Raw genomic sequence first — 20,691 nt, forward strand, 5'->3', positions numbered from 1 at the left:
GAGAGTTGCTAAGACAGTAGATCTTAAAAGTTCTCAACACGAGCAAAAAATATAACTCTGTATGGTGATGGATGTTAACTAGACTTATTGTGGTGAGCATTTTGCAGTATATACAAATATTGAATCATTATGCTGCACACCTGAAACTAATATAATGTTATATCTCAATTTTAAAAATGATTTTTTAAAAAAGGTTACAGTAATAGAAATGTCTCCCTTCTCCCAGTGTTTCAGAGCCACTTTTCATCTAAATAGAATTCTCTTGTGTTTTTATTTAAGTCAGCTCTCAAAGTACAACCTACTTTATTTCAGAATGTTGAACCTTCTGACAAGAATTCAATCCATTTTGAACTGATTGCTGAAAGCCAAAATGCAGAAACAGAGTTTTTCAACAAGGTTTCCAAGAATCTTTCAATTAAAAGGTAAAAGATATTTTTGTTATCATGTATACTTTTTAAATTACATTCACTAGTTTTTGATGAGTAATAAAGTAACTCCCCAATCTGATGAAACTGATTATATATCTTAGCTACCATAAGATGTCCTTGCTTTAAATGCATTACTTCGGGCGCCTGGGTGGCTCAGTTGGTTAAGCGACTGCCTTCAGCTCAGGTCATGATCCCAGGGTCCTGGGATCGAGTCCCGCATAGGGCTCCCTGCTCTGCGGGGAGCCTGCTTCTCCCTCTCCCACTCCCCCTGCTTGTGTTCCCTCTCTCGCTGTGTCTCTCTGTCAAATAAATAAATAAAATCTTTAAAAAAAAAAAATGCATTACTTCATACTCAGATGTTGGATGATATATATATATTTTTTAAGATCTTATTTGTCAGAGAGAGAGAATGCACAAGCAGGGGGAGCAGCAGGCAAAGGGAGAAGCAGACTCCCCGCTGAGCAGGGAGCCTGATATGGGACTCTATCCCAGGACCCTGGGATCATGCCCTGAGCTGAAGGCAGACTCTTAACTGACTGAGCCACCCAGGCGTCCCGTTGGATGATAATTTTAATGAAGTGACAACTTTAATACGGTTGTCATTTGAGTTGCTTTATTACATAGGGGGGAAAAGTGTCAAGAAATTATCTTGTTTAGGAAGAAGCATCTTGTTTTTGTTTAGTTTGCCTGCAATTTGTTCTTCTCATCCTTGTAGTTTTGAACCTGGGCCTATCAGAGAAACTATTGTAAAATATAACTTCTCTACCTAAAAAAGAAAATGCACTTGGGGAATATTAATTGAATAGTGGCTGTGGCTTTTTGGGTCTGTATATACCTTTTTTGGTAAAAAAGATATTCCTTTATAGTAGGGTTCTCCAGAGAAACAGAAACAGCAAGATGGAGAGAGAGAGAGGGAGAGAAAGATTTGTTTTATGGAATTGGTTCATGCAATTATGGAGGCTGAGAAGAGTTGCAGTTAGAGTCCAAAGGTGATTTGCAAGCAGAATTCCCTCTTCTTGGAGGTGGTAATGCTTTGTTCTATTAAGGCCTTCAGCCGATTGGATAAGGCCCATCCACATTGTGGAGGATAATTTGCTTTACTCACAGTCTACTGATTTTGATGTTAATCTCATCTAAAAATACCTTCACAGAGAGGCGCCTGGGTGGCTCAGTCAGTTAAGCGTCTGACTCTTGATTTTGGCTCAGGTCCTGGTCTCAGGATTGTGAGATTGAGCGCAGCATCAGGCCCCACACTGGGCATGGAGCCTGCTTAAGATTCTGTCTCTCACTCTGCCCCATTCCCCACCCTCTCCCCCCGACCCCCAAAAAATATCTTAACAGAAACCTCTAGAATAATGATTGACCAAATATCTGGTTACCATGGCCTAGCCAAGTTGACACATAAAATTAGCCCTTCAGATCCCTATTCCAGCTTTCTCATTTATTCTACTATATGCCAGATAGTATGCTAAAAGCTGGGGATATGGACGCCTGGGTGGCTCAGTCGGTTAAGCGACTGCCTTCGGCTCAGGTCATGATCCTGGAGTCCCGGGATCAAGTCCCACATCGGGCTCCCTGCTCGGCAGGGAGTCTGCTTCTCCCTCTGACCCTCCCCCCTCTCATGTGCTCTCTCTCATTCTCTCTCTCTCAAATAAATAAATAAAATCTTTAAAAAAATAAAAAAAATAAAAGCTGGGGATATGATGGTATTAAAAACAGTTGCAGACATGATTTCTTCCCTCATGGAATTTATAGTCCAGTGATGAAGTGTTGAATGTTCTCCATATTATTGGGGAGGTCCACTAATTTAAGTTAGTAATTTGCCAAATATTTAATAACCTCATTTAAAAGTTACTTTGGGGTGCTGGTGTATTCTTTGATGCTGTAGGTCTGAAACTATTGTTTTTATAGTAAACTCTGCACCCTACGTGGGGCTCAAATTCAGGACTCTGAGATCAAGAGTTGTATGCTCTACTGACTGAGCCAGCCAGGTGCCCCTAAAACTATTTTTATTTTAACTTGCTCTAGCAGTTAATTTGTCATTTTCTCAACTTTTTTTTTTTTTAAGATTTTATTTATTTATTTGACAGAGAGAGACACACAGAGAGAGGGAACACAAGCAGGGGGAGTGGGAGAGGGAGAAGCAGGCTTCCCGCGGAGCAGGGAGCCCAATGCAGGGCTCGATCCCGGGACGCTGGGATCATGACCTGAGCCGAAGGCAGACGCTTAATGACTGAGCCACCCAGGCGCCCCCTCAACTTTTTGTCTATAACCTTAACCTGTCTATGGGCCCCTTTAATACTGTCTGTTTAGTATGTTGCATGAGAAACAGGAGGTATAAGGTTCATTGTAGATTATTGCAATTATTGAGAAAATGGCTTGACTTTTTTTATAGCATTCATTCATCTGTCCTTAACACTTGATTCTATAGGTGGAAATTAACTATGATACAATTTTAAAATAAATGTCAACTATACCAACTGTTTATAGTCTAGGGCATAAGAAAGTAGTTGAGAGCTCAGTTTATTGTATAAGACATCTGCATTCAAGTCCTGGTTCTAAACGTCATTATTCCATCTGTAAAATGGGAATTATGACTGAATCTGTATTAGTTTCTTTTTTTTTTTTCTCTAAAGATTTTATTTATTTATTCATGAGAGACAGAGAGAGGCAGAGGGAGAAGCAGGCTCCCAAGGAGCAGGGAGCCCGATGCGGGACTCGATCCCAGGACCCTGAGACCATGACCTGAGCCAAAGGCAGACGCTTAACCATCTGAGCCACCCAGGCGCCCTGTATTGGTTTCTTGTTGTTGCTCTGACAAATTACCACAAACTTGTTGACTTAGAAACAATACAAATATATTGTTTTCCAGTTTTGGACATCAGAAGTCTGAAATGGTCTTTGAGGCTAAAATCAAAGTGATGATAGGGCTGCATTCCTTCTGGAAGCTTTAGTGTGGAATCCATTTTATTCCTTTTTCCAGCGTCTAAAGGCCATGTTCATTCCTTTTCTGGTGGCCTCTCACTCTATCTTCAAAGCTAGCTTCTGACTTCTGCTTCTATCCTCAAGCAGACCTCTCTGACTCTGACCTTTTTTTTTCTTTTTAAGATTTTATTTATTTATTTGGCAGAGAGAGACACAGCGAGGGAGGGAACACAAGCAGGGGGAGTGGGAGAGGGAGAAGCAGGCTTCCCGCCGAGCAGGGAGCCCGATGCGGGGCTCGATCCCAGGATCGCTGAGATCATGACCTGAGCCGAAGGCAGACACTTAACAACTGAGCCACCCAGGCGCCCCTTGCCTACATCTTATAAAGGCCCTTGTGATTACATTGAGCCTACCTGGATAATCTAGGATAATCTCCACATCTCAAGATCCTTAACTTAATCACATCTGCACACTCCCTTTTACCAAATGCAGTAAACATAGTCACAGGTTCTGAGGATTAGAAAGATACTAGAGGTATACTGTCTCCATCTTTGGAAATTTTAAGTTATCCTTGATATAGGTTAGATCACTGGAAAACTATATTCTTACAGCTTTTCAGGAAACCTTCACTGTTTTTTTAAGTCTTTATTCAAGATTTTATTGAATATTTATGGAAGAAAAAGCCAGATTAAGGAGACACTTGTAACTTTTTTTTTTTTTTAAGATTTTATTTATTTTTGATTGAGAGAGAGTGTGTACAAGCAGGGGAAGCAGCAGGTGGAGGGAGAGAGAGAAGCAGGCTCCCCGCTGAACCGAGAGCCTGATGTGGGGCTTGATCCGAGGACCCTGGGATCATGACCCAAGCTGAAGGCAGATGTCCAACCATCTGAGCCACCCAGGCACCCCAATTTCTTTAACATTATTTTTGAAAACTTTTCCAATTTTCAACTCTGATCAAAGATTTAGTAACAGTCACTTTTATTTTAGTAAAATGTTTATCTCACTTAAAGAACTGATGTTATAATTATACAACATAAAGTTTTTTTCTTTTTGCTTTGGCTACTACAAAAGCTCAGAAATGAATTCTATTGCTCAATGTCAGAAATTTTATGTGTGTATATATATGTTTGTGTTATCATAAGTAAGCATGTAGCAAATATTAATTCCTGGGCCTCCTGTGTGGCTCAGTTGGTTAAGCGTCTGCCTTTGGCTTAGGTCATGATCCTGGGGTCCTGGGATCAGGTCCCACATTGCGCTCCCTGCTCATTGGGGAGTCTGCTTCTCCCTCACCCTCTGCTTCTCCCCCTGCTTATGCGCTCTTCCTCTCTCTCTGTCTCTCAAATAAATAAATAAAATCTTTAAAAAGAAAAATTCTTTGCCACAAACTTGGGTTCAAAAAATGGAACTTTTTTCTTTTTAAAAGTAATTGAACTTAATTTCTAATTTGACTGCCCAGTTGTTATAGAAACCAAATTTCAGTCAATTCAAGATCTGTTTATCTTCTTTTCTGTGAAGTTATATGCAGTTTGGAGGAATTAATGCTGTGCTAGTAGTAGCGATGTGGGATGACATGATTATGATCCAGCCAAGCTGCTATCTGCTCAGGTGTTTTCATTTGCATCTGGTCTTTGGCAGTAGATTTGTGTGGGCCTCTGCTCTGACCTCCTTCCTCTAGTCAGGTCACTGGTTCTCTGTCATGTCCATGCTGCACTGAGGCACAGGGGGTATCATAATATTTTCCATGTCACTCTTGGGTGCTGGGGCTGAGTGCAGACTCTGATGCTTAAACACACCACGCAGACGTTCTGATTGTTTCCTTGCAGCACCGTGGCTCAGAAGGAACTCTGAGTGTTTGCTCCTCAGACCCGTCAGGGTTTAGGATAAAGGTCTCTCAGACCTTCCAAATCTACCTGGGAGTTTCTTTTGTGCTCCCTGCCAGGGAGACAGGATGTCGGACCCTTTCTTAGGGATTCCGTCAGTGTCTACACTCTTTTAGCTTCCTTCTGGCTTTTCTTTTCTCTTCCCTGAAGTCATCCTATTGAGACTTTATCTAGGTTGCAAAAAAACCTGATACATACAGTCTTCCAAATTTTAGTATTAAACTCTCAGCTTTTGAAACTCCGTACCAGCACTCAAAATTTTTCTCTGTTCTATTGGGGCAGGCCCCTGTGATACAATGACTACAACTGATTCAGTAGGAGGAGGTACCTCAGTTAATGTCTCAGTTTCCCATCACAGATATAAGTGTATCAGAAAATGTAGTAGCTCCTTATCAAGTTCCCTTTTTAACACGGTGAGTGAGTGTATAATGCAGTGAGTGTACAGCATTATCACCAGTTTATAATTTTTTATGGCAAGTACTATGCCTTCTTTATAACTACGTTCCTCAAAGTGGTTAATCAGAAGATGCTCAGTAACTGTTGATATTTTGTGACTTTAAAAATAACTGGGTCGGGGCGCCTGGGTGACTCAGTCGTTAAGCGTCTGCCTTCGGCTCAGTTCATGATCCCACAGTCCTGGGATCGAGCTCCGCATCGGGCTCCCTGCACTGCGGGAAGCCTGCTTCTCCTTCTCCCACATCTCCTGCTTGTGTTCCTGCTCTCACTGTGTCTCTCTCTGTCAAATAAATAAATAAAATATTTAAAAAATAAATAAATAAAAATAACTGGGTTAAACTTCCCATGATCAGGCAAAGGGAGGTAGTTTATTAAGCATGAATCTGACTGGACCAGCTTTTCTAGGCGGCTAACACTGGCCTGAAAAACAAAATAATCTGTGGTTGTCAGATACTAAATTAAATGATCCAGATACTGCTGGAGCTTATTAAAGGACTTTGTTCAGTTTCAAAAAGAAAGAACAAATAAACAAATAGATTACTGAAGTCTTTTCTTTACTCCCCTCTCTTCTTTAGGTCTTCCCAAAAGTTATCTCCAGGAAAAATGCCAATAAATGATCATGACTCTGGTGTTGAAGATGAAGATTTTTCTCCAAGACCAATTCCTAGTCCTCATCCTGTGAGTCAGAAGGTATCACTAACATTATAAAGAACCCACCTATGTGTTTAGAAACCTAAAATCTCTTCATGTTAAAGCATTCAATAATATTACCTGAAACTTATTTAAGTTTTATTCAAAGATATATCTAGGTATATATCTATATGGATATATCTGTATATACAGGTATAGATATTTTTCACAGGTACATGTAACTATTATGTGTTATATATATAATAATACATATGCATATATGTGTACATGTTGTAATAAGTACATATAATTATTGCTTCCAGAGAAAACTGAGGCACAAATTGGTTAAGTTGCCTGCCCAGTATTACACAACTAGTAAATAGTAAAGCTGGAATTCAGGATGTTTGGAATTCAGTAAAGCTAGTAATTCAGAAGGTTTGGTTTCAGAACTTGGTGTTTTTAACCCATATAGTCTCAACATTCTATACCATTGATTGCTATCACCAAATCTGAGAAAAATGATACTTGCTTTTGGAGATTGCTTATAACCCCTGTTATAATTTTTTGATTGCAGGCAACCTGTGGCTTATTGTGAAATTGTCATGCCTTAAATGGACCTATTAGTTGTTAGAAGAAAAAGGAATAGGAAAGATTTTTAAAAATTAATATCAAATCATAACCAAATTCAGCATATGAATATTTAGTTTACTTTTTTCTCCTCTCTTCTTTTAGTTGGTATTGGTAAAAAGAATAACAGTGGAATAATTTCACTTAGTAGAAAAATATTCTGAAATACTTATCAGAAGATCGTTGGTTACTTAAGATGCAGAAACATTATTTGCTACAAGATCTATTGAAGCATTCTGCCAGTGATACATTCCTTGCAGAGAGAGAGTAAAAAAGTCTATTATAAGACAGTTTCCCATATTGTGTTATGTGATTTAAGCAACATTAATCAGTGTTCCAATAAAAGGCGTTCCATTGTTCAGTGAGTTTGTGAAAGCAAGGACCTTGTTTATTTTACTCACAATTGTATTCCTAGTGCTAGCACATAGAAGATGCCCAGAAAATATGTGTCAACTGTCTAAAGAATAAACTTTTTTTTTTTAAAGATTTATTTATTTATTTGAGAGAGCGAGAATGAGAGAGAGTACATGAGAGGGGGGAGGGTCAGAGGGAGAAGCAGGCTCCTCGCTGAGCAGGGAGCCCGATGCGGGACTCGATCCCGGGACTCCAGGATCATGACCTGAGCCGAAGGCAGTTGCTTAACCAACTGAGCCACCCAGGCGCCCCAAGAATAAACACTTTTTAATAAGTAATTTGATACAATTTGGAAAATACTAGATTCGTTCAACATCCTAAAAAATACTTTTCCTCTTTCATTTCTTTCCCATTTATAGGTTTCTAAGATCCAACCATCAGTTCCTGAACTTTCCCTTGTGTTGGATGGCAATTTCATAGAATCAAATCCTCTGCCTAAGCCATTGGAAATGGTGAATAATGAAAATCCTTCTTTGTTCATTAAAAACTCTGAACACTTGGAGCCATTGCAACCCCAGCTTTACAATGACAAACACAGTCTAGAAGCTGAAGCTGGAGATCTTTCCTTGAAAGGGCTACCAAGTCAGTCAACCCAGAGCACTGTTCCTTTGAGACACAGCAAAGGAAGACAGCCATCTAGCTGTAAGAACAGGAACCTGCATATCAGGAACAGTGTTAAACCATCTTCTCTTAATAGGCCATCTTCTAATACAAATGTATACAAAGAAGAATATCCTGTAAGATCCTCCACATTTAATTCCAAGCAGTCTTCTCTTGCCTCACGGTCTCACCCACACAGTTTTGTTTTTTCATCCCATAATTCAGAAAGACCAATGGAACTTCAGATACCCACTCCACCACCACCGTCTTACTGTCCTACAAATGTTTGTAGTTGTTGTCAGCATCATGGCCACGTGCAGTATAGTTCAATAAATTCTTGGCAAGGAGTGAATACAGTAGGGTCTGTTCAAGACCTCCAGTCTGAAGCCCTTCACAAGCATTCATTATTTCACCCAGGTGGATGTCCAGCTCTGTACCCTAATGCATTCTGTTCTTCAAGTAGTCCTATAGCCTTGAGACCTCAGGGAAACACGGGTGGTTGCTCTCCCCACAGCACTGTAGAACCATCGCCTGTGGCAAGACTGCCCTTACATGTGGACTCATGTAACCCACCACCTTGTGCAGTTTGCATGCACACACCCAAGACTGAGTCAGATAATGGAATGATGGGACTATCTCCAGATGCATATAGATTCCTTACAGAACAAGACAGACAGCTGAGACTGCTTCAGGCACAGGTTTGCGATCTTTCTTAGTTCTTTTAATTCATGGTATTAATATGGTTTCTTAAAAATAACTGGCAATTCTTCAGTAATTACAGTTTATGGGGTAAAATTGTAGAATATCAAAACTAGAAAAAACCTTGGAAACGTTGTTTTACAGATAAGTAAAAAGGATTAGATGGGGCACCTGGGTGGCTCAGTCGTTAAGCGTCTGCCTTCGGCTCAGGTCACGATCCCAGGGTCCTGGGATCGAGCCCCACATCGGGCTCCCTGCTCGGCGGGAAGCCTGCTTCTCCCTCTCCCACTCCCCCTGCTTGTATTCCCTCTCTCGCTGTCTCTCTGTCAAATAAATAAATAAAATCTTTAAAAAAAAAAAAAAGGATTAGAGAGAGAAAATAATTTACCCAATGACACATTGCTAGTTAGGAGTAGAACGGGGACTAGAAAGTAAGCCTTCTCTTCTCTGCCTTGTGCATATCCTAATCCACAACATAACTACATTTTTCTTTCATTTGTTACCTCTAACAAGAAGTCTGTGTAGTTTAGTAAACCTTGGTATACAACTAAATGTAAAACCTGCACAATGGATTCTGATGCAGCTCTAATTTGTCAACCCTGTAGTATGTTTAGTGCTTTTAGCCAGTGTACTTTTAGAGAATAGATCTAGAACCTCTTCTGTGTATCTATATTAGACATGTTTCACTCATTTTATTATGAAATGCTTCCTTTCTTCAGGCCTTTGTGGCAGTTTTTAGTCTTTTAGTTATATCATTACACCATTCAGTCTTGTACATTTTTTTTTTCCTTTTCTTACTGGTCCCCTTCTTCTACATACCACAAATCCCCTACCTCCGTCCTTCCCCCCTCCCCCCAGTATGAATGAAAACAACCTGAAATGTATTCTTCCATATTTTGTCCATGATCCTATAACTATGCAAATATATGTATAATGGACATTATATACATGTATAATTTTAAAAAAATCTTTATTTTGTAAAACTGGAGTCATAGTGTTTGCATTTTGGAAAAACAAAAAAAGACAATTTAAAACTTCTGCTTAGGAGCATCTGGGTGGCTTGGTCAGTTAAGCTGCATCTGCCTTTAGCTCAGGTCATAATCCCAGGGTCCCGAGTTCAAGCCCCATGGTGGACTCCCCGATCAGCAGGGAATCTGCTTCTCCCTCTCCTTCTCCCGTCACTTATGCGCTCGTGCTCTCTCCCAAATAAGTAAAATCTTTAAAAACAAAATTTTAAAAGACAACTTCTGCTTAAAAATGCTGTAGATAGGACACCTGAGAAAGATGTAGTTACACTATTTTTTAGAATTCTTTGAAATTGTAAAATATAAGTTTGATTTTTACAAACCCTTACAAATATTTGGCACACATTTTAATGTAGCTAAAGATTTCACATTGAAAAGAAATAGTTCTCATTTATTGTTTTGTTTTTTAAAAAAGACAGACTAAAAAGATCTTTTAAATAGAAATCTTAGTTACTTGGGATTAAAATGTAAATATAGACTAATGAGTACATTATCTGAATCATACTTGAAGAATATAAAAAATGATGTAGAAAATGCTTTAATGATAAATACACATACTATTTTGCTCATGCGAAAATTTTTAACTTTATTTTAGGTACCACCTTATTTACATGTAAAAATATCTTAACACATTTTCTATTTCTAAGTATATATAGAACTATCTTATTCTGTATAGGATTTTGTTAAAATGATATACAACAAATTTTTTAATTAGTCTCCTATTCCACAGTTTGAAGTTTCTGCTATTGCAAACAGTGCAGCAGTCAACATCCTTGTACTTGGCATTTCCCTGCATGTGTGCATATATCTCTGTAGCATAGATCCCTAGAAGCAAATTTGTGTAGTCGAAGAGAACACACATTTTAAATGTTCAAAGATAGCCAAACTTGTTCCTGTCCTAATGGAGACTTGTTCGAAGTCTCATTTTGGTGTAGTGGTGAAGGGATTGGGCTCTGGCACCAGCCTCCTGGGGTTCTTAGTCCAGTTTCATTGTAACAAATTAATGCAATCTTGGGCAAATTACTTCACCTCTCAGACTTCTGTTTTCTCATTCACAAAATAAGAATGTACATAAGTGTATGAAGTTCTAAGGATTGAATGAGTTACTAGGGAAAGGTGGCTTACAATAGTGCCTGGCATATAGTTAGTGCTCAGTACATGTTAACTATTACTATTTTCATTATCATTATTATTTCAGTTAATGACATCACTTCTCATCCTGTTGCTCAGGCAAAAATCCTGGGTGTCAGAAACCCAGGTTTCACCTTGTAGATGTATCTTGAACTAAACTGTTCCTTAACCATCTTTCCTGTGCCTCCCTAATTGAAACCATCTTCTTCTCTTATCCAACCATGCTACTTCCAGTACTGTCCCTATGTTTCCTGCAGTTGGAAACATGACAGCCATCTTCTTAACACTCAAGTCAGATCATAGGGCTTCTGCTTAACACTCTCAGTGGGTTTTCTTTGCAATTAGAAAATCCAAATTTCTTACGCTGGCCCTTCAAACCTTGTCATTCGGCTCTGTGTGCCTCTTCTAGCTCTTCTCTTGCTACTGTCTTCCATATTCACTACACTTCAGTTGCAGGGTGTGCTTTTTGTTCTTCAGAAACATGAACTTGTTTGTTTCACTTTAGGTTCTTGAGCTTGCCCTCTGCCCAAACCTTCTTTTTTTTTTTTAAAAAAAGATTTTATTTATTTGGCAGAGAGAGACACATCGAGAGAGGGAACACAAGCAGGGGGAGTGGGAGAGGGAGAAGCAGGCTTCCCGCCAAGCAGGAGCCAGATGCGGGGCTCCATCCCAGGACCCTGGGATCATGACCTGAGCCGAAGGCAGACGCTTAACGACTGAGCCACCCAGGTGCCCCTGCCCAAACCTTCTAATGGCTCACTCCTTCTCAGCAGTCAGGCCTTAATTATGAGTTTTTGGTTTTTGTATCTAGGGAGCTCTAGGGAGGCAACTTACAAGATTCATCACTGTATTTTTTTTAGCACCTTGAATAGTACTTCATTTATAATAATTACTTAATACATATTTTGTAACTTGAATGAGTGAGAATGGCCACCCAGAAAGGTTGTACCGATTTAATACTCCAAAGTTGTTTTTCCACATCTCCAACATGTGCATATCAAGCTATTAAAATTAGTATCAGTCTTATAAAAAGACACTTTTTAAATTTGCATTGTATTATATAATCAAGATTGATCATTTTATTATTTATAGGCCATTTTTTCTTTGTGTAAAGTCTGTCATTTACTCATTTTAGGTCCTTTTCTAATAAATTTGTAAGAGCTCATTGTATATAAGGAAATTGTTTTTTTATCATGTATATGTGGTAAGCGTTTCTTACAGTTTGTCTTAAATGTTTTTTGTTTTACCCATTTGTTTTGTGCAGAATATTCCAATTTAGATATAATTAGATTTATCGGTCATTTTCTTTCTGGGTGTTAATTATGTTTAGAAAAGCCTTCTTCTTCAAGATTATAAAAAATTTATTTTTCACCTTTCCTCTTCCTTCAGGATTATATTTGTTGCTTTATTTTGATATATGAGATAAGAGGTTTTTCCTTTTTAATCCTCAGATAACTGGCCTCATATATTTATTGAAAAATATATCTTTTTGTTATTGACTTGGAAATATTTTTTTTATGGTGTAATGGAATTATATGTTTGTATCTATTTCTGTACTATATTCTCCATTGACTTGCCTATCTGTTCTAGCACCAGTACCATTCAATTAATCACTATAGCTTTATTGAATGTTTCCTGTGTGATATCTCTAAACCTTACTCTTCTCATCTGTAAATTGGGAGCAGTGATTGGTATTATATGTAGATTTGATGGTTAAATGAGTTTCTGTATATGTGTGTGTGTCTATATGTATATGTGTATATATAAAGTGGTTAGTGTAGGTCCTGGCTATAGTAAACACTCAAAAAGTTACAATTACTTTGTTTCTTAATCCTTATAGCTACTTTAGTTTTAAGTGATATTGAGGCTCATAGTGGTTAAATAGCTCATCCTAAAAGTTAGCAGAGTAGCGTTTATTTTTTTTTTTTAAGATTATTTATTTGTTTATTTATTTGAGAGAGAAAGCATGAGAGGGGGGAGGGTCAGAGGGAGAAGCAGACTCCCTCCCTGCCCGATGTGGGACTCGATCCTGGGACTCCAGGATCCTGACCGCTGAAGGCAGTCGCTTAACCAACTGAGCCACCCAGGCGCCCTAGCAGAGTAGCATTTAAACTTATATCTTCATGATACCAAAATCCACACTATAAACCACTATAAATACATAAGCCATTTTGTATTATTAATGCAGGTTATATTTTTACTGATCTTAATAATTTATTGGTAATTTATATTTTCCTATATTAGTAAAGTTAATTTGCTGAAATGAATGAGATGAATTGAACACAATAGTGTAATTTTTTTTTTAAGATTTTATTTGTCAGAGAGCGGGAGTGCAGCACAAGTAGGGGGAGTGGCAGGCAGAGGCAGAGGGAGAAGCAGGCTCCCTGCTGAGCAATGAGCCGGATGAGGGACTTGATCCCAGGACACTGGGATCATGACCTGAGCCAAAGGCAAACGCTTAACTGACTGAGCCACCCAGGCATCCCCACAATAGTATAATTTATAGGGAATTAGAAAATCACAGTGTTTAAAAAGGGAGGCTCTTCTACTCCTAAGTATATACCCAAGAGAAATGAAAAAAATATGCTCACATAAAAACTTGTACACAAGTGTTCATAGCAACATTATCTCTAATAGCCAAAAGTAAAAACAGTCCAATATCCATGAACTGAGGAATGGGTAAACACAATGTGACATATCCTACAACAGCACAGATGAACTTTGAAAATGTTACGCTGAGTGAAAGAAGCAAGATACAGAGCCACATATTGTGTGGTTTCATTTAGGTAAAGTGTCCAGAATAGGCAAATCTGTAGAGACAGAAAGTAGATTAGTGGTTGCCAGAGGGCTGGGTGTGGGCAATGGAGAGTGACCACTAGTGGTACAGGTTTTTTCAGGGGATTAATGAAAATGTTCTAGAATTAGATGGTGGTGATGGTTGCAAACTTTGTGGTGAATTTAATAAAAACCACTGACTTGTATACTTTAAAGGGATGAATTTTATGATATCTGAGTTACATTTCAGTTTCAAAAGGAGCAGGGGAAACTTTTCTTGTTTGAACCTCAGCTTTGCTACTTGTTAGTTATATGACCGGGGCAAGTAACTTTAATTTCTCAAGTTTTCTTATCTGTAAAGTGTGTTTAATAGTAGTAGATTCTTTATGGGGTGGATTGTAATAATCATGCATAAAAGCTCTTACTGTAGTGTCTTATAAAACAGGAAGCATTCTTGGGGCACCTGGGTGGCTCAGTGGTTAAGCGTCTGCCTTCGGCTCAGGTCACGATCTCAGGGTCCTGGGATCAAGCCCTGCATCTGGCTCCCTGCTCCGTGGGAAGCCTGCTTCTCCCTCTCCCACTCCCCCTGCTTGTGTGCCCTCTCTCGCTGTGTCTCTCTCTATCAAATAAATAAATAAAACCCTTAAAAAAAAAACAGGAAGCATTCAGTATGTGTTTGCTACTGTTATTAATAATTCCCAGTTTTAGCATGGCCAGACATGGGCTATTCTGATTAACCTTTATAAGAACCTTGTGTAAAAATGTTCACTATTTGGTAAAGAGTTAGAATATAGCTCCTAATTTTGATTTGTAAGTGGAATAGGAATAAAACACTGATAAGAAGTGTTAACATTCAGGCTTTTTTACACAAGTGTCCATTTATGAATGCCAGTTTAAATACTTTTATGTTTTCACTTTTAAATTTACACTTCCACCATGGGGCACCTGGCTGGCTCAGTCAGTAGAACGTGCAACTCTTGATCTCAGGGTTCTAAGTTAGAGGCCCTTGTCGGGCATAGAGTTTACTTTAAAAAAAAATAATAATAAATAAAATTTACACTTAGCCTACTTAAATACTTCTTAATAATGAAGGATAGTGATTTCTGCATTGAATAAGTTTTATGGTATGATCTAACTGAATTGTGAGAAAATAGGGTTAAAAGTTATTTATAATTGCGGCACTTTGTAATTCATTTTTAAACTCCGCTGCCAATTTGGTTGATTATTTCACTGCCAGTTTAAAATATGTTTTTAATTGATACAGATTCAGCGTTTATTGGAAGCACAGTCTCTGCAGCCCTGTTCCCCTAAGACAACCTCTGCTGAAGACATGGTGCAAGCTGCAAGACAAATGGAGCTGGTTTCCATGGAAGCACAGCCTTCCCCTGGCTTACACATGAGAAAAAGTGTAAGCATCGCTGTGAGCACAGGTAATTTCATTTTTTATTTAATTTGTAAGGAATTTTTAAAAAATGCTTTTCAAATCACTTAAAATTTTTACATTGAAATTGGTGCATGGTACAAACAGAACCAAAACCAAGGTGAAGAGAGTATCACTTACTTAAGTCTTTGTAATTTTACTTTTTATGAAAGAGAAGTATATCTGAAAACAAATGGGAGGCCACATGACATAATACATTGTTTTTGCTTCTTTCCTGGACTGGACCCAATTCTTATAAGAAAAGTCATCTGTGGTTTGAGGGATCAGGGAAGGTTTGTTTCATCTATGCAGTGGTATTGATTCTGGGCCTTAAAGGGTATGTAGGGTTTTAGTAGGTGGAGTGGAGAGATGGCAGAACAGGATGGGTAGAGAAAATAGTGGGGGCACAGTGAGGAAACACAGGGCTCTGAATTGTCTAGTACTGTCCTATTTTATGGAGAACCTTTATTACATCTTTCAAAAAGGAATGTCTCCTTTATTCAGTAAGCGCTATTGAAGGCCTTTTTGAAAAATCAGTTAATAATGTAAATGACATATATTTTTTTACATGTTTGCTCACCACCAGACCCTGAGATCTTCAAGAATGTCCCCAAGATTTAGCAAGATGCCTAGTACATAAGGTGATGGTGGTAAAAATGAAGAGAAAGAGTTGTGTAGGGTGTTAAGATTTGGTAACTAATTGGATATGGCAATTGGAAGAAGTAGGGTTCTAAAGTTACTGGTTTGGATCCTGGAACAGAAATAGGATATTAGTGGAAAAATCAGTGAAATCCAAATAAAGTCTGGAGATTTAGTTAATTGTAATGCACTAATATTGGTTTCTTGATTTTGAAAAATGTGCCACGGTAATGTAAGATGTTAACATCAGGTCAAACTGGTGAGTATACAATATACTCTGTATTATCTTCTCTATAAATCTAGAATTATTCTAATATTAAAAGTTTATTAAAAATGAAAATAAAAGTTACTCCAGGATTTTCAGCTTAGATGACCTAGGGAGGACAAGTTAGAAAAGCAAAAGAGAGAGGATGAGTTCGGTCTAAGTATCTATTGCCTTTGAGTTGCTTTGGGAAATGAAGATGGTGATACCCAAACATTTGAGGAGTGGAGATGGGTTGATGACCTAAGATTTGTAGAAGTAACAGATGAAGATTTGAGCCTGGAGAATAAATATTTGAGAGGGAGAAAAAGAAGGAAGGCAGATTTCTATATTCTATCTCTGAACCCATTTGTTAACTGTCCATGTAGAGGGCAGCAAGGAGGGAGGGGAAGAAGAACCTCTTGTACATTTATAAGTCAGATATTACTGAGTATTAGTCAAGATTCTTTGGCTGCAAGTAATGTGAACCACTTTGAAATAATTTAAGTAAGGAAGGGGAATTTACTGGAAGGATATGAGGTTGTTTCATGAAAACCAAGGCCAAGAGTGGGCCTGACTTCAAGAAAAAACTGGAACTAGAAACTGGAATACCATTAGGACTGTCCAACCATATGGCTGTTTTAGTCAGTTTTTCTACTCAGTTTTTTCTAGCTCACCCAAAGCTCCAAAGTGTATGTGTTACACAGGTTTAGCCATGTACACAAACCAGGTTACTCTCCTTTAGTCTTGTTTCAAATTCAGAGAACCTGAATGGCCTAGTTTGGATTAGGGTTTAATCCCTGGTTCAATGGTAAGGGGGTTGAGAAGCATGTAATAGGGACATATCTGCTGGAGTCTCACCTTTGTTAATTGCGGGGGTGACAGTTCCCAGAGGAAGTTTGTATGTGTTGTAAAGGGGTAGTGGACAAGGAGCTGTGCGTATTGTGAGCTAACCAAACATACATACCAAACATACCAAAAAAGTGCAGTTTCCTCCTATAAACTCTGTACTTTTACTGTATTATACTTGGTTCTCTCTGTATCTGTTCCTAGCCTATAAGCCTTTGGGATCTCGAACGCTGCCTTATTCCACGATTATATCTCATTAGCTAACATGATGCCTGAATCATAATGTGTGTGAATAAAAGATAATTGAATGAAGTCATTTACATGTTTAAACTGATATTCTGAAATTATTTTGAAACCTCATAGATTCATATTCAGTTATTCAACTTGGATGACCTGGGGTGGTTATTACTTATATGCAGAAAAAAGCATTATTAATAATTGTTAGAACTAAATGGCTTTTAAAAGCATGTTTATTCTATAGTGATACTTAATTTCATAAAGGTATGTATTGGCAAATATTCCAGAAGAGTAGCAGCACTTACATAACTTTTTCATAATGGTCCTTTTTTTTTTTTTTAAGATTTATTTATTTATTTGAGAGAGAGCATGTGCATGTGAGCTTTGGGGGGGCACAGAGGGAGAGGGAGAGAGTCTCAAGCAGAGTTCTCACTACTCTGAGTAGATCATGACCTGAGCCAAAACCAAGAGTTGGATGCTTAATTGACTGAACCACCCTGGGGCCCCAAACATTTGATTTTTAAATACTTGCCTGATACTACGTATGTCTGATAGGTCCCTGAATATTCTCATAAATATTGCATTTAAAGATAGAAATCAGAGAGCCTAGGGACTTGTTATATGTTTTTCCTTGTTTTTCAGAACAGCAGTTTTCTATACACACATACACCCTAAATTGTATTCAGAACCTTTATATGTGAAACACGTCACTTGAGAGCTATACCTCTTGAAGAGACAAGGCCCAGAATGTCCCCTGTTCCTTTTGTCCCAGGTTGTTTATTGTTGTTTTTTCTTTTTTAAGTAGGCTCCACGCCCAGTGTGGAGTGCAGTGTGCTTGAACTCACGACCCTGAGATTAAGATCTGAGCTGAAACCAAGGGTCAGACACAACTGACTGAGCCACCCAGGCACCCCCCTCCCCCACTTTGTACACCAGTTTTCTGTCTTTTCACCTTACCTCTTTATGGCATTTCTGAGAAGATATAATCTGAAAACATTTCTAGGTAATTGTGTTAACACAATACGCTTAGTCTTAGAGGTTTGTCAGAGGATTATTTTTATAGTAGAGTATTTGTTTCAGTATCTGGTTAATCATTTAACCTCCAGGTGCCAGCTTGTTTTGGAATGCAGCAGGCGATGATCAAGAGCCTGCATCTCAGCAGAGGCAAGATGATACCAAGATTTCCAGTGAGGACATGAATTTTTCTGTTGATATTAATAATGAAGTCACAAGTCCTCCAGGTAGCGCATCTTCATTAAAAGCAGTTGATATTCCCAGCTTTGAAGAAAGCAACATTGCTGTGGAAGAATTTAATCAACCACTTTCTGTATCCAAGTAAGGTGTCTTTGATTCAACACTCATCCTCCTTTTTTTCTTTTTAAATTCTAATATTCTTTTGGTGTTTTAACTCAGAAACTGTTTGTTTTGTAAATGGTATTTTCAGTAGTGTCTCTCCTGATACGGTTCTTATGTAACTGACAATTCTGACCCTTCTAGAACTGTTCCCAGATGTCAGTCATTGGATGTGTTACATTCTAGCTGAATCAGAACATATGAAGAAAATTTCAGACATACATATGCTTAAGCCTTACTGTAGAGATTCTGATAACTAGCCCCCAGATGGAGATGGGGCCCTAAATTTTGTAAATTTTTAAAGATTGTGCGTATTGCAATTATATGTATATAAGAATTTATTTCTGAGATTTACTTCAAAGTAACCTGGTGAGAAAAAATAGCTGTGGGAGATGAAATGGCTAGGGGTGTAATTGGAGTAAGATTGATTGTAAGTACATAATTTTTTTTAAAGATTTATTCATTTATTTTAGAGAGAGAGTTGTGTGTGAGTGGGGCAGGAGATGGGGGGAGGCTTGGGGTAGAGAGAGAGAGAGAGAGAGAGAATCCCAAGCAGACTCCGTGGTGAATGTGGAGTCCTACATGGGGCTCTATTCTAGGACCCTGAGATCATGACCTGAGCTGAATTCAAGAGTTGGCTGCTCAACTGACTGAGCCACCCAGGTGCCCCCTGGGAGTAGGTAATTTTTAAAACTGTGTATAATGATTTGTTATACTATTCTCTCCTGTGTTTGAAAATTTTCATTAAGTTTTTTTTTTTGTATTAAACAAGGATTTCAAAGTAATTTAGATCTTCAGGAAATTAGGAAAGAAATTCAAATATCTTTGAGCTTCTGATAAGTACTGCCACAGAACTAGGCCTTAGAGATTAAGCAGTAGGTTAGGAAAAGCTGCTAACTTCATGGAGTTTCCATGACTTGCAGAGACAAACAATGACCATAAAAGTAACAAGTAAGGGACTCCTGGGTGGCTCAATCGGTTAAGCAGCTGCCTTCGGCTCAGGTCATGATCCCAGGGTCCTGGGATCAAGTCCTGCATCGGGCTCCTTGCTCAGCAGGGAGCCTGCTTCTCCCTCTGCCTGCAGCTCCCCCTGCTTGTACTCTTGCTCACTCTCTCGTGCCCATGCTCTCTCTAACAAATAAATAAATAAAATCTTAAAAAAAAAAAGTAACAAGTAATTTATTAATTTCATATAATCACAACTCCTGTGAAGAAAATAAACCGGGGTGATCAAGTGGAGTGTAACTGGGATGGTGGCATGGGAGTGAGGGATATATTAAGTAGGGGAATGGTAAAGGAAGCCTTCCCTGAGCTGGTAACATTTGAGCAGTGACTAGAATGATAAAGAGCCAGCTCTGAGAACATCTGAAGAGTGTTCCTGGTAGAAGAAATGGCAAGTATAGACCCTGAGGGGTGCAGGAACTTGACAGTTCAGGAAACAATTAGGAAAATCATTGTGGCTAGACACAGTGACAGGGAGGGATGGAAGGAGGGAGAGGGAAGAGGGGGAGGGGGTAGGGGGGTGAGAGAGAGAGAGAAAGCGCTCAAGAGAGCATGCTTATAGGAAATGGGGTCAGGGATATAGGCAGGAGCCAAATTATGTGGGGGCTTTGTAGGATGTAGAAAGGAGCTTTGAATTTATTCTATGCTCATTAAATCCAGGGAGGATTTTAGACAAAAGAGTGGTATCTGATTTTTCATTTTTTAAATAGCTGTTCTGTGGCAAATGAACTGAAGGAGTTTAGAGTGGAAGTAGGGAAACTGGTTAGTATAGTAAAAGCCACCCCAAGTGAGATGAAGGAGTTTGGACTTGTGGAAGTGCTAGAAGGAATCAGGTGCAGAATAAATACTATAAATTTGAAGATAGAGGAATGATGTAGGTGTAAAACACCATATGTAACAGTTAAAAGAGGTGAATTTGGTGGTGGGGTGGCATGGGGCAGACAGCTGATTATTTTTTTTAAGTTATAAGCCTTGTGATAATATTTGACTTTTTTTTTTTTTGCTTGATACTTTCTAGGTACATTTTATTTTTATTTTTTATTTATTTATTTATTTATTTTTAAAGATTTTATTTATTTATTTGCGAGAGAGAACGAGAGACAGAGAGCACGAGAGGGAGGAGGGTCAGAGGGAGAAGCAGACACCCCGCTGAGCAGGGAGCCCGATGCAGGACTCGATCCCGGGACTCCAGGATCATGACCTGAGCCGAAGGCAGTCGCTTAACCGACTGAGCCACTCAGGCGCCCCTTTATTTATTTTTCAATTTAAATTTTAGGTAGTTTTTTTTTTTAATTTATTTATTAGAGAGAGAAAAAGCACAAGCAGGGGGAGCAGCAGACAGAGGGGGAAGCAGGCTCCC

At 38.7% G+C, this 20,691-nt stretch overlaps 1 protein-coding gene across 1 annotated transcript; it reads left to right on the forward strand.

Moving 5' to 3' along the window:
- Window positions 1-279: 279 nt before the first annotated feature.
- Window positions 280-18,311, forward strand: LOC123323673 (SCL-interrupting locus protein-like; the record flags this gene model as incomplete). The annotated part of the gene is made up of 5 exons (XM_044912121.1): window positions 280-422; window positions 6,265-6,379; window positions 7,720-8,658; window positions 14,855-15,020; window positions 18,083-18,311. Coding segments are annotated over 5 exons (1,592 nt in total), but the record flags the coding sequence as incomplete, so codon positions are not given.
- Window positions 18,312-20,691: the final 2,380 nt, after the last annotated feature.

Source organism: Neomonachus schauinslandi, unplaced genomic scaffold, assembly GCF_002201575.2.
Source record: "Neomonachus schauinslandi unplaced genomic scaffold, ASM220157v2 HiC_scaffold_176, whole genome shotgun sequence".
In the NCBI taxonomy this organism is placed as follows: domain Eukaryota; kingdom Metazoa; phylum Chordata; class Mammalia; order Carnivora; family Phocidae; genus Neomonachus; species Neomonachus schauinslandi.